This window comes from Lampris incognitus, chromosome 2 (assembly GCF_029633865.1).
Source record: "Lampris incognitus isolate fLamInc1 chromosome 2, fLamInc1.hap2, whole genome shotgun sequence".
NCBI classification, from domain to species: Eukaryota; Metazoa; Chordata; class Actinopteri; order Lampriformes; family Lampridae; genus Lampris; species Lampris incognitus.
This window is the reverse complement of record NC_079212.1, coordinates 119,009,142-119,025,811: the sequence shown is the minus strand read 5'-3', so window position 1 is coordinate 119,025,811 and position 16,670 is coordinate 119,009,142. Positions and strand designations below refer to the sequence as shown.

The following is a 16,670-nucleotide window of genomic DNA, read 5'->3' as shown; positions in this document are numbered from 1 at the left end:
GCAGGGCACATCCATGAACGCTTACTCTTGGAGGCGTGGCTTGGTTACGACCGTAACTCTGTACGTATAAGTAGTGTCTTGCGTCTAAATGTTCCTCTGCTGGGTTCAGAACAATTGCGGGGTTTATTTGCAGGGGATGAAATTAAACGAACTCATGTGGGCCATAGAATTAAGAGCGACGGTGAACAGATGACACGTTGAGCATATTTAACACCAGCCATCCGTTACTAAGACGAAGCCCACGACATTATCTGATCAGTCCTCACTCGAATTGTTTTACTGCCTTTATTATTTCTCGCGCTATTAACAATGTACCTGATTTTTGCACGATTCTTTGTATATTTATTACTTAAAGGCCGGATACTATATGTCGGTTTTCCATCAATATTGGGACTCATTTTGGATTTCCATGATACTAAGCGAAACTTTCATGTTGTTCTAATGTGTTGCCACAACTCCTCACCAGTGTACAGAAAATTATAGTGGTTTCGTGCTCTAGTGCAACAGCCTACGCGATTGTATTATTTTCCATTTACACTGAAACGAGACTCATTTCTGACTCGTTTCCGTGCCAGTGTGTACTATTTTCCCACACTTACGTCATCAAAATACATTCCTGCACATAAATTCTCCCCGGTAGAAAATCTCGTTTAACGGCCCCGATATACCCTGTATTACGGTAAAACATGGACGGTCTCGAGAAAGTGCGGTTAGTGTAGCCTGTTTTCGAAACACCATCCTCTTTATGATAAGTAGCGATTAAAGGTAAGTTAAGGGCTATTTTATGTCTCGTATCAGTTTATGCAACTTAAATTTCTGCGTCATTTCATTTGAATATCATGTGTTGTAAATTAATCACTATTAACGAAAAGAAATCCATAAGCTATCTTAGCAAGCAATATTAGCCTGTCACGTTTAGAGCACGTTGTATGTTAGTTTAGCTTATATTGATAGCACGTTTAGGCACAGGGTTTAATGTTGTGCAGAGCGCTACGAGTAACTTAATGCAGTTTTTCCATCTGAGTGTTACGTTTAATAGTGCGTCTGTACGGTAAAAAAAGAAATGTTTATGGTTACTTTATGTGGCACATTTGTGGGCTGCTGCGATCTTGTTTTATTTTTCCGGATGAAGCCCCGCCCCCTGTTTTAGGATTCAGTTTGCAGATTGGATCGTTGAGAAGCGGTTAAAGAACCATACCGGTGTTTTTGCACGTTTTAAGTCACTTTACCACAAATCAGTTATAGTTTACAATACTCTCGACCATTTTCCAAAGTATACCAAGCTGATTTAATTCTTTTGTTCGACACTCCAGTCAGCCATTCGTTATCATTCATTTGTGTACGGTATTAAAATAAATTTGCAGACTTTTAATCTTGCAAGACAGCGATAATCCGACACAGGGAGCATTTTAGCCATCTTATTTTTTGCCAGTTAGTTTATTGTTGCGGGATAATGTAGTTTTGAGACGGGCACCAACCAGAGAAGCTTCACATCAGTCAGCGGTTTCATCTGCATTTATTCCGCAATGAAAACACAATTCTGATGAAAAAAGGCGGCCAAATGCTCACTGTGATTGATTACCTATCTGAAGCCAGTTTAAAGTCTCTGCAAGTTGATTTCGCTAACGTACTGAAGTGAACGGAAACAAATGATTTCTTGGAAGGTAGGAAAAACTCATTCATTAAAACCTAAAACACTACGGTACGCTTCAGGAAATGGTTAGTAATTTAAAGTATACGCAAGTTCTAGTAAATGGGCTAAAACATGCAACACCCCCCCCCCCCGATTTGGTCCATTTAAGTTTAGGTTTGTACGCTTAATAAGTTTAAGTTTGATTATCTCCCCTAATGAGGCTAGGTTTACCTATTTTTCCTTCCTGAATAGGATAAGGTAAGGGAGATGTGAATTTAATAGTTTTGGACAAGCGCCCCCTGACCTATCTAAAAAGGTTAACCACAAGATGGCGGAGTTTAGCTGTTATACGTGGTGCAGCATCGGGACGCGAACCGCCGTGAAACTGTCCCACACTATGGTTTTGGTGATTAGAATGTAGATTATGTTTCTGTCTTTCGTTGATCCCTTAAATTAGACTCAAATAGGGGTTCATCATGATTACCCCGGCGTTTGAGCTGAGCCAAGACCCGCAATACCTGACCATCAGCATCCATGTTCCCTACACCAGAACATCGGAGTTCGACCTCTATATCGACGGGACCGATTTCAAGTTCTATGCTAAACCCTACTTCCTCAGGTGAGTTTGACCCGGTGTAAAGCAGCGGAGATTTCAGATTTCCCAAGTTGTACTACTACTACTACCACCACCTCTTCTTCTTCTTCTTCTTCTTCTTCTTCTTCTTCTTCTTCTTCTTCTTCTTCTTCTTCTCCTTCATGATGCTATTATTGTTGAAGTTGTTATTATTATTATTGCAGATTAACCCTTCCTGGTAGAATTGTGGAAGACGGGAGGGAAAAGGCAACATTTGACATAGATAAAGGTAGGTTTATTACACTTGGTAAATGTCTCCACTTGGCAATACAAGTTATTCCATCAGTAGTTATGTTGCCACTGCACAGTGCATAAGAAGAGTTAATTACAAGTGTATATCCAGCATGTTCATGGGAATGCAGTTGTGGCAGACATAGAACAAGATTTCTGAGATTGAGGGTGTGCTCCTGTAAAGTGAACTGTCGTAACTGTGAAAGGTACCAAAAGGAAGATGCTGTTGCTGTTAACGCTGAATTTTCTTGAAACAAATAGCTTGATGGATGCTGCATGAGTCTAGCCAGCAATCCATATTATTTAAATATTGGGAATGCTAACAACCTTACAAGTGTTTGTGTGTGTGTCAGAGAGACACTACATTGGAAAAAGATAGTAAATAATCTGAAAAGGATGTAAACAACATTAATTTGAGCTAACAAAATCAGAAATTAACTTTACAGTTGTTATATGACATGTATGTGTTTTGTATTGTAGGCAAAAACAAACAGCACACACTGACAAAGTGTATTGCATAGATTTAGTATTTGGCATGGAAATATTTGGTTTAATATTTGTCTTGGAATATTTGGTCTTATTTTATTTTGTACCACTGGGGAGTTGCACTTAATTTCGTTGTACAGCTGTACAATGACAAATAAAGGCATTCAGTCGTTCATTCATTCATTCATTCATTCATTCAAAAAGGATCATTGTACTAAAAAATGTCTGAACGTTTCCTAAAAGTGGTCATGCTCCTCCTGGTAATGCTACCTTCTACTATATCAATGATTAAAACATTGATGTAGTAGCAGTTCTCTGATTAATTCCTTGAGTGTTTTTAGATAACCAACCTGGCATAGTTTCTACTTCAGTCAACCAATCTGGCAAAGTAAATAAACCTGAAGACCATGCTGTTTCTCTCCATTTAAAAGCCCATCAGTTTTATCCTCAGTGTTATAGCAATTAAAGCTTGAAGGTCTTAAGCAATCAGTCTGATTTAGAGTGGCATTGCCTTTTCTCAGGTTCTTTCTAATTGAACTACACATTCAGTTTATCAACACAGAATTTTTTTATTGGTCTTCCAGTTTCAGTTTGCAGTTTTATTAGGGTTTCAGTTTCAAAGCCATTGCATAATTACATATTATGTTCCCATTTTTGCCATTCTCCCCACAACTAACCTTTCCTCCCTCACACCTCTCACATACCTTTTGCCATTAAAAGAAATAACTGCAGGTTTATGTGTTCAAATCAAATACCTATAGGATAGATTCTTTAAAAATACATTATCAAATGAAATGGGATAATGACATTGACCATAAGGTGTTCATAGTTTCTGTGACCAGCTTGCTATCACTGTAACATACACTACCGTTCAAAAGTTTGGGATCACCCAAACAATTGCGTGTTTTCCATGAAAAGTCACACTTATTCACCACCATATGTTGTGAAATGAATAGAAAATAGAGTCAAGACATTGACAAGGTTAGAAATAATGATTTGTATTTGAAATAAGATTTTTTTTACATCAAACTTTGCTTTCGTCAAAGAATCCTCCATTTGCAGCAATTACAGCATTGCAGACCTTTGGCATTCTAGCTGTTAATTTGTTGAGGTAATGTGGAGAAATTGCACCCCACGCTTCCAGAAGCAGCTCCCACAAGTTGGATTGGTTGGATGGGCACTTCTTTGAGCAGATTGAGTTTCTGGAGCATCACATTTGTGGGGTCAATTAAACGCTCAAAATGGCCAGAAAAAGAGAACTTTCATCTGAAACTCGACAGTCTATTCTTGTTCTTAGAAATGAAGGCTATTCCATGCGAGAAATTGCTAAGAAATTGAAGATTTCCTACACCGGTGTGTACTACTCCCTTCAGAGGACAGCACAAACAGGCTCTAACAGGTACTATTTAATGAAGATGCCAGTTGGGGACCTGTGAGGCGTCTGTTTCTCAAACTAGAGACTCTAATGTACTTATCTTCTTGCTCAGTTGTGCAACGCGGCCTCCCACTTCTTTTTCTACTCTGGTTAGAGCCTGTTTGTGCTGTCCTCTGAAGGGAGTAGTACACACTGGTGTAGGAAATCTTCAATTTCTTAGCAATTTCTCACATGGAATAGCCTTCATTTCTAAGAACAAGAATAGACTGTCGAGTTTCAGATGAAAGTTCTCTTTTTCTGGCCATTTTGAGCGTTTAATTGACCCCACAAATGTGATGCTCCAGAAACTCAATCTGCTCAAAGAAGTGCCCATCCAACCAATCCAACTTGTGGGAGCTGCTTCTGGAAGCGTGGGGTGCAATTTCTCCACATTACCTCAACAAATTAACAGCTAGAATGCCAAAGGTCTGCAATGCTGTAATTGCTGCAAATGGAGGATTCTTTGACGAAAGCAAAGTTTGATGTAAAAAAAATCTTATTTCAAATACAAATCATTATTTCTAACCTTGTCAATGTCTTGACTCTATTTTCTATTCATTTCACAACATATGGTGGTGAATAAGTGTGACTTTTCATGGAAAACACAAAATTGTTTGGGTGATCCCAAACTTTTGAACGGTAGTGTATAACACGTTGTTTGATCTGCTTTAGCAAAGTTGGCTTCATCAGCCTTATGGGGTGTGACACCTCATTGCCCCCTCCGTCAGCACAGTCCTGGTTAACATGCTGTGTGTAACATCTGCTAATAAAGCTTTACTAATGAGTATCCTTGTTTAGGCGTATAATTAGCAATCATTAAGATCCTGGTTTTGGCTCTCCAGCCTCGTAAGTAGCCCAAACCACAGGCAATTGACCTGCTGCCAACTAAAAATAATTTTTGAGCCTTCAACACTTGAATGCATTGAAATTCTTAAATGTCTCTGGAAGGTTGTGGAATTGTCTCTGATGTATGGTCAAATGGATCCAGTCACATTGTTTTGTCATTTTATTTTAGATTCTAATTTTTAAAGCAACTACTTAATTCATAAACATTGTGTGCCGAGGGTGTACTGTTGATTTGTCGCTGTTTGGAGTGAGCTGATCCTCATCCTTAACATAAGCTCAATAAGTAGCTTACAAAGAGTTTTTCAGTTTGATCAGTTCACACAAGGAATTTTTAATGGGGAAAAACACACAAACCAAACCAAAACGAAAACAAGAATATACTGCACATTAAACAGTCAGATCTGGATTTGTACTGGCTAATGATGCATACACAATAACTGATCTATCATTATTCAAAAACTCTTTGCTGCGGGTGCTTTTATATGTTTAGGTCTCTTCACTCTCAGAGTCCCCAAGGAGACTCCTGGAGAGAACTTTGAAGGCCTGCAAATGCTGACTATTCTCCTTGCCCCAAAAGGCTCCCGATCAGCAAAGCCACTGGTGGAAGACATAAGTACCGGTAAGATTGCATCTGTTAACCTTTGGCTGTACACTTAAGCATATGGGTCTTATAAGTAGCATAAAATGGTGAGATGATTGCCTATAATCATCCATAACAGTTTCAGGAGCATGTGGTGGAAGTGAAGGAAATGATGAAGAAGAAGATGAAGAAGAGTTTGACTGGCAGGTTGAGCAGGAGGTTTACACGGAGAACCCTGAAGGAGAGCTGGGGGCCCCTCAGAAATATGGCTTTGGTAATCAGAGGTCTGGAGTGTTTGCCAGACTACAGGTAAGGGCATAGTACTGGGGACTAATCCCCAATGGCTGAAAAACACTTGTTTTTCAAAATTAGTTTGTTTTTTAAAGACAAGCTAGACTGAACCTTTTGAAGTTGTACGCAACCTTGCAATATCATCAACTAAGTTCAGCTGTTACACTTAATAATAAAAATAATAATGAAAAATCAATCTTGTATGGTGCTTTTCTAACACTTAAAGTCACTTTACAATAAACTTGGTGGGGTCTCATGTGGTGGCACCACCCTGACAGGAGGAACTGAGTGATGTCATTGACATCAAAAACCCAGAAGGAACCACAGCGGCAGAGAGGAGGCAGGCTCGGATTGATGCAGAGACAACCGCGTTCTGCCATGACCATTACCTGTAAGATTATCAAATAGAGAATTTACCAAGGCCTCCAATTGTGACATTATTTTACTGTGCTTTGCAAGTGTTTTACTGACGTTGAACTGGTGTTGCAGTGCTGATTTGTTTGAGGACGAAGAGATCCAGGGGCTGCTGAAGTTTTGTCCATGGTGGGAGAATCTGAGCCCTTCCTCAGAACAGAAAGGAGAGGCAGGTTAGTTGAAGTATTCCCTCGTTGTCCTTAAACTCTGAAATATGGTAGTGATAATCAGTGTCTACCAGTCAATGGTATTGCTTAGGGTAGGTTTTCTTACGCACACTTTGTCTTGCTCATTACATTTATCTAAAGATGTTCATCTTAAGATTTAAGATATAACTGAAAATTTTTAAGATCTAAACTGACACCTTTTGAACTTGTAGATTCCATCCCCTGTTTGGTTGCTTTTAAATAAAAGTAAGGCATGAATAGAAAATGCTATACTTTATTTTGTATCACCTGGCATTACCCTAGAAATTAATATCAAACTGTTGTGTAACGTTAAGCATCTTTTTTTTAAGTAAATCTTTGGACTTAACAATAGCATTTTTCTCTGTGAAAATATAATTCTGTAAATATGTCCATATTGTGGGATACAAACAACAAATTCATATGAACATTTATTATTTGGTTTCCTTTTCTCTATTCAAAAATAAAGAACTCACCAATAAAGCAGTGGCTGATAGCAACCAGAAGGGGGCATGAAGTTGCAAATATTGAGAAAGGAGTCAGACAGGGTTGCATCGCTGCGTTTTGATGTCATGTAGACCAAATTTACATACTCCTGTGATTGAGTTTTGTCTAGGAATTTTACAGTTTATAAATTCATAACACGTAAAGCAAGAACCTTGCTGTTTGTTTGTCTTTGTTTTTATTGGCGTAATTTTTTTGTGCCGCAATAAATTTCTTCTTATTCCTGAGGGAGAAATGTGCCACATTTTGGTTGGTTTGACCTTCATAAGGTCATCAGAGGTGGTCCTTGTAATTTTGGCACCCCAAACAATATCCCTCAGCGGCGCCCCTATTGTGCATGTGTAATTCATGGAATAAGTCAGCATGAAATGCTAAACTACAAATTAATCTGTCCCTCTCTGACAACCTTGAAACTTTTGATTGGTTTCAGGGGGTTATGTTCCATATATGTATGTTCAGAATCAGAATCATGTTTATTGGCCATGTAGGTTTGCACAAACATGGAATTTGACTCCGGTTTCGTGGCTTTCTCAGTGTACTTAACGTAGAATAACAACACTACAACACAACAATCTTCAGATATATACTCAAGGATTGGCTATATACAGGAGAAATAAGAGGTGTGTTGTGTGGGCGAAGGAGAAGGAGAGGAGGAAAGCATGTCCAGAGGCAGCTAGAGAGGAGGAAGGGTAGGCATGTGGAGGTGAGAGTTGGAACTTTGAATGTTGGCACTATGACTGGTAAAGGGAGAGAGCTGGCTGACATGATGGAAAGAAGAAAGGTAGGCATACTGTGTGTGCAAGAGACCAGGTGGAAGGGGAGTAAGGCCAGGAGTATCGGAGGTGGGTTCAAACTCTTCTACCATGGTGTGAATGGGAGGAGAAATGGGGTAGGGGTAATTCTGAAGGAAGAGTATGTCAAGAGCGTGCTGGAGGTGAAGAGAGTGTCAGACAGAGTGATGAGTATGAAACTGGAAATTGAAGGTTTATTGCTGAATGTTATCAGCGCATATGCCCCGCAAGTTGGGTGTGAGATGGATGAAAAAGAAGAATTCTGGAATGAGTTGGACGACATGGTGGAGAGGGTACCCAAGGAGGAGAGAGTGGTGATTGGAGCGGACTTCAATGGACATGTTGGTGAAGGGAACAGAGGTGATGAGGAGGTGATGGGAAAGTATGGAGTCAAGAAGAGAAATGTGGAAGGACAGATGGTGGTCGATTTTGCGAAAAGGATGGAAATGGCTGTGGTGAATACATATTTCAAGAAGAGGGAGGAACACAGGGTGACGTACAAGAGTGGAGGAAAGTGCACACAGGTGGACTATATCTTATGTAGAAGGCACCATCTAAAAGGGATTGGAGACTGCAAGGTGGTGACAGGGGAGAGCGTAGCCAGGCAGCATCGGATGGTGGTCTGTAGGATGACTTTGGAGACCAAGAAGAGGAAGCGAGTGAAGACACAGCCGAAGATCAAATGGTGGAAGTTGAAGAAGGAAGACTGTTGTGTGGAGTTCAGGCAGGAGTTAAGACAGGCACTGGGTGGTAGTGAAGAGTTGCCAGATGGCTGGAAAACCACTGCAGAAATAGTGAGGGAGACAGCTAGGAAGGTACTTGGTGTGTCATCAGGACAGAGGAAGGAAGACAAGGAGACTTGGTGGTGGAATGAGGAAGTACAGCAAATTATACAGAGGAAAAGGTTGGCAAAGAAGAAGTGGGATAGTCAGAGAGATGAAGAAAGTAGACAGGAGTACAAGGAGATGCAGCGTAAAGCAAAGAGAGAGGTGGCAAAGGCAAAGGAAAAGGCGTATGGTGAGTTGTATGACAGATTAGACACTAAGGAAGGAGAAAAGGACTAGTACCGATTGGCTAGACAGAGGGACCAAGCTGCAAAGGATGTGCAGCAAGTTAGGGCGATCAAGGATAGAGATGGAAATGTGCTGACAAGCGAGGAGAGTGTGCTAAGAAGGTGGAAGGAATACTCTGAGGGGCTGATGAATGAAGAAAATGAGAGAGAGAGAAGGTTGGATGATGTAGGGATAGTGAATCAGGAAGTTCAGCGGATTAGCAAGGAGGAAGTGAGGGCAGCTATGAAGAGGATGAAGAATGGAAAGGCAGTTGGTCCTGATGACATACCTGTGGAGGCATGGAGATGTTTAGGAGAGATGGCAGTGGAGTTTCTAACTAGATTGTTTAACACAATCCTGGAAAGTGAGAGGATGCCTGAGGAGTGGAGAAGAAGCATACTGGTACCGATTTTCAAGAACAAGGGCGATGTGCAGAACTGTAACAACTACAGAGGTATAAAGTTGATCAGCCACAGCATGAAGATTTGGGAAAGAGTAATAGAAGCTAGGTTAAGAGGAGAGGTGACGATCAGCGAGCAGCAGTATGGTTTCATGCCACGAAAGAGCACCACAGATGCGATGTTTGCTTTGAGAATGTTGATTGAGAAGTATAGAGAAGGCCAGAAAGAGTTGCACTGTGTCTTTGTAGATTTAGAGAAAGCTTATGACAGAGTACCGAGAGAGGAGGTGTGGTATTGTATGAGGAAGTCAGGAGTTGCAGAGAAGTATGTAGGAGTGGTGCAGGATACGTATGAGGGAAGTGTGACAATGGTGAGGTGTGCGGTTGGAATGACGGATGGGTTCAAGGTGGAGGTGGGATTACATCAAGGATCGGCTCTGAGCCCTTTCTTGTTTGCAATGGTGATGGACAGGTTGACGGACAAGATCAGGCAGGAGTCTCCATGGACGATGATGTTCGCGGATGACATTGTGATCTGTAGTGAGAGTAGGGTGCAGGTTGAGGAGAGCCTGGAGAGGTGGAGGTATGCACTGGAGAGAAGAGAAATGAAAGTCAGTAGGAGCAAGACGGAATACCTATGCGTGAATGAGAGAGAGGACAGTGGAATGGTCAGGATGCAAGGAGTGGAGGTGACAAAGACATCTGAGTTTAAATACTTGGGGTCAACTGTCCAAAGTAACGGGGAGTGCAGTAGAGAGGTGAAAAAGAGAGTGCAGGCAGGTTGGAGTGGGTGGAGAAGAGTGTCAGGAGTGATTTGCGACAGAAGGGTACCAGCAAGAGTTAAAGGGAAAGTTTACAAGATGGTTGTGAGACCAGCTATGTTATATGGTTTGGAGACATTGGCACTGACGAAAAGACAGGAGGCGGAGCTGGAGGTGGCAGAGTTGAAGATGCTAAGATTTTCACTGGGAGTAACGAAGAAGGACAGGATTAGGAACGATTATATTAGAGGGACCGCTCAGGTTGGACGGTTTGGAGACAAAGCAAGAGAGGCAAGATTGAGATGGCTTGGACATGTGTGGAGGAGAGATGCTGAGTATATTGGGAGAAGGATGCTGAATATGGAGCTGCCAGGGAAGAGGAGAAGAGGAAGGCCAAAGAGGAGGTTTATGGATGTGGTGAGGGAAGACATGCAGGTGGCTGGTGTGACAGAGGAAGACGCAGAAGACAGGAAGAAATGGAAACGGATGATCCGCTGTGGCGACCCCTAACGGGAGCAGCCGAAAGTAGTAGTGTGTATTTTGTTTTGGTTTAAGGGAAGATAGGAGCTTATCTGCTTAGTTTACCTGTTTTCATGCATGACATTTTTATCTAACAGTCTAGGAGACCAGGGATGGTTGCAACACTTTTTACTCTCCTGTGCATTTTTCATACTCAGCACATTATTCATGCGAAATTTCAACTTTAGACAATACGCTTTAGTTCATGGGCATTTTAACTGCTGTATACTCGTTCCAAATTAGTAACCAGTATAATATATAAGCATAATAAGTTATTAATTATTCAGCCATAACAAATCTATAGTTGTGACATACCTGTGATGCATACATACTTACTGCCAGTATTCTATTTATTATTCAATTTATATCTTTGTTTGTTTTTTATTTTTCTTTTTTCTTTTTTGAGTGATATACAGTGCATCCGGAAAGTATTCACACCCCTTCACTTTCCCCACATTTTGTTATGTTACAGCCTTATTCCAAAATGGATTAAATTCCTTTTTTTTCTCATCAATCTACATACAATACCCCATAGTGACAAAGCGAAAAAGGTTTTGTAGAAATTTTTGCAAATTTATTAAAAATAAAAAAACTGAAATATATTGCATGTACATAAGTATTCACACCCTTTACTCAGTACTTGGTTGAGGCACCCTTGGCAGCGATTACAGCGTCAAGTCTTCTTGGGTATGAAGCTACAAGCTTGGCACACCTATATTTGGGGTATTTCTCCCATTCTTCTCAGCAGATCCTCTCGAGCTCTGTAAGGTCAGATGGGGAGCGTCGCTGCACCGCTATTTTCAGGTCTTTCCAGAGATGTTCAATGGGGTTCAAGTCTGGGCTCTGGCTGGGCCACTCAAGGACATTCACAGACTTGTCCCGAAGCCACTCCTTCGTTGTCTTAGCTGTGTGCTTAGGGTCGTTATCGTGTTGAAAGGTAAACCTTCGCCCCAGTCTGAGGTCCTGAGCCCTCTGGAGCAGGTTTTCATCGAGGATCTCCCTGTACTTTGCTCCATTCATCTTTCCCTCGATCCTGACTAGTCTCCCAGTTCCTGCCGCTGAAAAACATCCCCACAGCATGATGCTGCCACCACCATGCTTCACTGTAGGGATGGTATTAGAAAGGTGATGAGAAGTGCCTGGTTTCCTCCAGACGTGACGTTTGGCATTCAGGCCAAAGAGTTCAATCTTGGTTTCATCAGACCAGAGAATCTTGTTTCTCATGGTCTGAGAGTCCTTTAGGTGCTTTCTGGCAAACTCCCAAGCGGGCTGTCATGTGCCTTTTACTGAGCAAAGGCTTTCGTCTGGCCACTCTACCATAAAGGCCTGATTGGTGGAGTGCTATAGAGATGGTTGTCCTTCTGGAAGGTTCTCCCATCTCCACAGAGGAACGCTGGAGCTCTGTCAGAGTGACCATCGGGTTCTTGGTCACCTCCCTGACCAAGGCCCTTCTCCCCCGATTGCTCAGTTTGGCTGGGCGGCCCTGGTGGATCCAAACTTCTTCCATTTACGAATGATGGAGACCACTTTGCTCTTCGGGACCATCAAAGCTGTAGAAATTTTTTTGTACCCTTCCCCAGATCTGTGCCTCGATACATTCCTGTCTCGGAGGTCCACAGACAATTCCTTTGCCTTCATGGCTTGGTTTCTGCTCTGACATGCACTGTCAACAGTGGGACCTTATATAGACAGGTGTGTGCCTTTCCAAATCATGTCCAATCCATTGAATTTACTAGAGGTGGACTCCAATCAAGATGTAGAAACATCTCAAGGATGATCAGTGTAAACGGGATGAACCTGAGCTCAAATTTGAGTGTCATAGCAAAGGGTGTGAATACTTATGTACATGCAATATTTCAGTTTTTTATTTTTAATAAATTTGCAAAAAAATTCTTCAAAATCTTTCCTGCTTTGTCATTATGGGGTATTGTGTGTTGATTGATAAGAAAAAAAAAAGGAATTCAATCCATTTTGGAATAAGGCTGTAACATAACAAAATGTGGGGAAAGTGAAGGGGTGTGAATACTTTCCGGATGCACTGTATATGCAAGTACTAGAAGTTGCTGTAAACCGGAGTCAAATTCCTTGTATGCATGAGCACAGTTGGCCAATAAAGTTGATTCTGATTCTGATAAAAGAGTATTTATTTTGTCCTTGTAGATTATCCATCCATTATCCAAACCGCTTATCCTGCTCTCAGGGTTGTGGGAATGCTAGAGCCTATCCAGGCAGTCTTTGGGCGACAGGCAGGGAGACACCCTGGACAGGCCGCCAGTCCATCACAGGGCTGACACACACATTCATACCTAGGGACCTCCGGGTGCTCCAGATTCCTGCCACAGTCCAAAGATATGTAGGTCAGGTGAATCGGTTGTACTAAATTGTCTCTTGTAGTAGATTAATCCAAGGAAAAGTTATCAATTCAAGACACTCCAGACATCTCGTGATGACCAACCAACCCCATAGTGAGATTGAAGACTTTTGATAGAACTCTTACTTAGATTTATTTGCTAAAAAAAAATAGAAAATTAAACAGAAAACAAAATATGCGTGATTCATTTGATGTTTTTTGGGCGAAAATAAAAATAAAAAAAACATTCAAAACAATAATCTATTTCTACAGACAGTTAAGGTAAACTTGTTAGGTGAAAAGTAAATACAAAAATATTTGAATTAAAGTTTCATTGCACTCGAGTCAGAAGTCTGGATTGCAATAGATATTTGATAAATTTTGCACAGTTTTCTGAGGAAATACAATTTTTAATTTTGCCCAAAATCTCACTTCTATCAAGTGGTCCCAATCTGCACAGACCTGCCCTTTCTGACATTTATCCTTGTCATGCCCTTATACTTGAGCTAACCCCTTAGCTTTACCTTCAAAATATTTTCCTTTTTATCTAATTCAGTAGTATTCATACTTTTTAGATTTCATTAAATATATTTTGAAATATTAAAATGTCTGCAGGGGTTTCCACCGGGGGCTCTCCGGTTTCCTCCCACAGTCCAAAGACATGTAGGTCAGGTGAATCGGCCATACTAAATTGTCCCTAGGTGTGTGTGTGTGTGTGTGTGTGTGTGTGTGTGTGTGTGTGTGTGTGTGTGTGTGTGTGTGTGTGTGTGTGTGTGGGCCCTGTGATGGACTGGCGGCCCGTCCAGGGTGTCTCCCCACCTGCCGCCCAATGACTGTTGGAATAGGTTCCAGCATCCCGCGACCCCGATCGGGATAAGCAGCTTGGGTAATGGATGGATATTAAAATGTCAAAATTTCACATCAGGGCATGAAAACCACAATAATTGTCCACCTCAAAGACTTCTAACATTGACCAAAATAGACAGAGATTGATGCTGTAGATGAAGTGAACATTGCAGTTTGATTACTGTTCTGATTTTATTCCAAAGCCATGGAGTGACCAGGTGGCTGGGTAGTGTAGCAGTCTATTCTGTTGCCTACCAACACTGGGATTGCCGGTCCAAATCCGTGTTACCTCCAGCTTGGTCAGGCATGCCTACAGACACAATTGGCCGTGTTTGTGGATGGGAAGCCAGATGTGGGTATGAGTCCTGATCGCTGCCCTAGTGCCTCCTCTGGTTGGTTGGGGCACCTGTTTAGGGGTAGGGGAGACTGGGGGGAATAGCGTGATCCTCCCATGTGCTATGTCCCCCTAGTGAAACTCTTCACTGTCAGGTGAAAAGAAGCGACTGGCGACTCCACATGTATCAGAGGAGGCATGTGGTAGTCTGCAGCCCTCCCCGGATTGGCAGAGGGGGTGGAACAGCGATCGGGACGGCTTGGAGGAGTGGGGTAATTGGCCAGGTACAATTGGGAGAAAAAGGGAGTAAAAGTCCCCCCCCCCCCAAAAAAAAAGTTTCAAACATTTTGAATTAAAAACATCATCTGGCTAAAAACATCTCATAACCTTTTTCTTGAAACACAGACTTCTGTGTTATGGTTATTATGCTGATTATGATCTGCTAATAAGCCTATGCATATAGTAGCTGAAGAACCACCACACAACTCAGTAAACACCTTGAAATGTTGACTTGATTGTGCTTTGAAGCTGTTATGGCTGATACAAGCTGTGGATGTGTAATGTGACAAAATAGTTGATTCTCCAAGGATGTTACTATCGGATAATCAAGGGCCCAACACTACTGCACTCAATGAATGGCCAAAAACCCATCTACCCAGCTGAGTAGTATTATATCTCGATGAGCGTTTCTTCAATTAGTGGCCTATAAAAGGGCAGCTTGAGAATACCAGAATTTTAGAGCAAAATAGGAGATATGGAGCTTGCTGCTGCTGTTGCCTCACCACTGTCCTTGCCTGTGCCGGTGGGGGGATTCTTCAACTCCTATTAACACCATGGATAACAGAATATAACTGAAAGGGCAGTTGGGGCAGAATGCACAGTGACCAATAATAGAGTAGCCTAATTGTTACTAGCCATTCAACTTTGTGCCTACTCATAATTGTCTCTGCCTCAAATGTTGAAAAGTTGATTAAATGTGGAGATAACTAATTTAAAGCTGGGATAGGTAGTTTTTCTTATGGTGTCATTGGGCAAAAATTCCACAATAACCTTTCAGCAAATTGTAATTCAAGTGGTTTAAGAGAAAACTAGACGAACAGCGCCACCCTGCCATTGCAACCTACATTGGCTGGAGGGGGGATTACACCTGAACAGGCACTGCACTATGTTGTACAAATTCAGACAACATACAAATAAAGCAACATGTCGGATTTCAACTGAAAATAGACAATGAAGTAAAAATACGGAGGTGATCATACAACAAGGCAGGGACTGACATAGCCAAAGTAAAATGCAGAGACTCCTTATGAACGTCTTACCAGGAAAACGCAGGAATTGACTGTTAAAGATGGTGTTACGTACAATCCCATGATTTGAAACCCTGGGAAATACCATACTGAAAGAGGCTTTTGAATTTGGTGGAAAAAAGAAGATTGGAAATATAAGCAGATAAGAGACATGTAGGCCTGGACCTGCTCCACTTTGAATACTAGCCTACCCTAACAATGATGTGTATGTAGGTCTGTCCTCGATTTTCTCGACAAGCGCTCATCCAAATGACTTCACGCTTGACACTTCACTTCCTTGGGTCCTCAGCAATACACCCGCCAAGTGAGAAGTCGATTGGATGAACGGTCGTTGAGAAAATTGAAGGACAGACAGACAGATTCCTTCCATTTTAGTATGATGCAGTTCTAAGTAGACCTGCATAGGCTGCCCTACGCCACCATTAAAGTGCAGCCAAGTAGGAAGGAGAAGCTGTCATTTTTGCATATTCATGTCTATCACTAGAATATTAATTTTTATAGGTTGTTTATTTAACATGATGTGTCAAATACAAATTGAATGGGGTTCTGTGGACTTCTCATGGGCATGATACCAGGAAAACAGTATGCAAATAGCGAAGAAGACTGCTGTACCATAGGTTACTCATGACTGACTTCCTAGGGCTTAAAACTGAGGCCCTTTCACACCGAATTCGACCCCAATGAAAATCTGGAATTTTCATGGAGTGTTAAAGGAGAAAAGGAGTCCTCCTCACAGTCACTTCCCAGTATCACTGTATCAATTTCAAACAGAGTAGACTCAGCGCCATTAATTAGAGGGCATCTATTTTCAACTGCTCATTTGCTTACTGTGATGTGTGTGTGTGTGTGTGTGTGTGTGTGTGTGTGGGGGGGGGGGTGTTGTTGGTTAAAGCTGCCAAGGGGCATTTCCTCCCTCAGCTTCTCATGTCAGAGTGATGGCTGTGCTTCTTGGGGCCTCAGCACTTCAAGAGACAATTCGATCAAACCATCCCACTCTCCCAACAGTCGGCTCATTCCAACACTTCCACCGCTTCAGCGGGCACATGGCTTGTAGCCACAGTTTATGTTAGCGCATGGATGTCGTAAACCCAG

At 41.7% G+C, this 16,670-nt stretch overlaps 1 protein-coding gene across 1 annotated transcript in view; it reads left to right on the top strand.

Moving 5' to 3' along the window:
- The first annotated feature begins 681 nt into the window (after window positions 1-681).
- The window catches only part of shq1 (SHQ1, H/ACA ribonucleoprotein assembly factor), a 38,788-nt gene continuing 22,799 nt past the window's right edge, over window positions 682-16,670 (top strand). Inside the window, exons 1-7 of the mRNA XM_056274923.1 lie at window positions 682-765; window positions 2,091-2,252; window positions 2,432-2,496; window positions 5,735-5,863; window positions 5,964-6,133; window positions 6,394-6,506; window positions 6,605-6,702. Of these exons, the coding sequence (XP_056130898.1) occupies window positions 2,110-2,252; window positions 2,432-2,496; window positions 5,735-5,863; window positions 5,964-6,133; window positions 6,394-6,506; window positions 6,605-6,702 (718 nt within the window). The 5' untranslated portion in view covers window positions 682-765; window positions 2,091-2,109. The remainder of the gene's footprint in view (window positions 766-2,090; window positions 2,253-2,431; window positions 2,497-5,734; window positions 5,864-5,963; window positions 6,134-6,393; window positions 6,507-6,604; window positions 6,703-16,670) is intronic.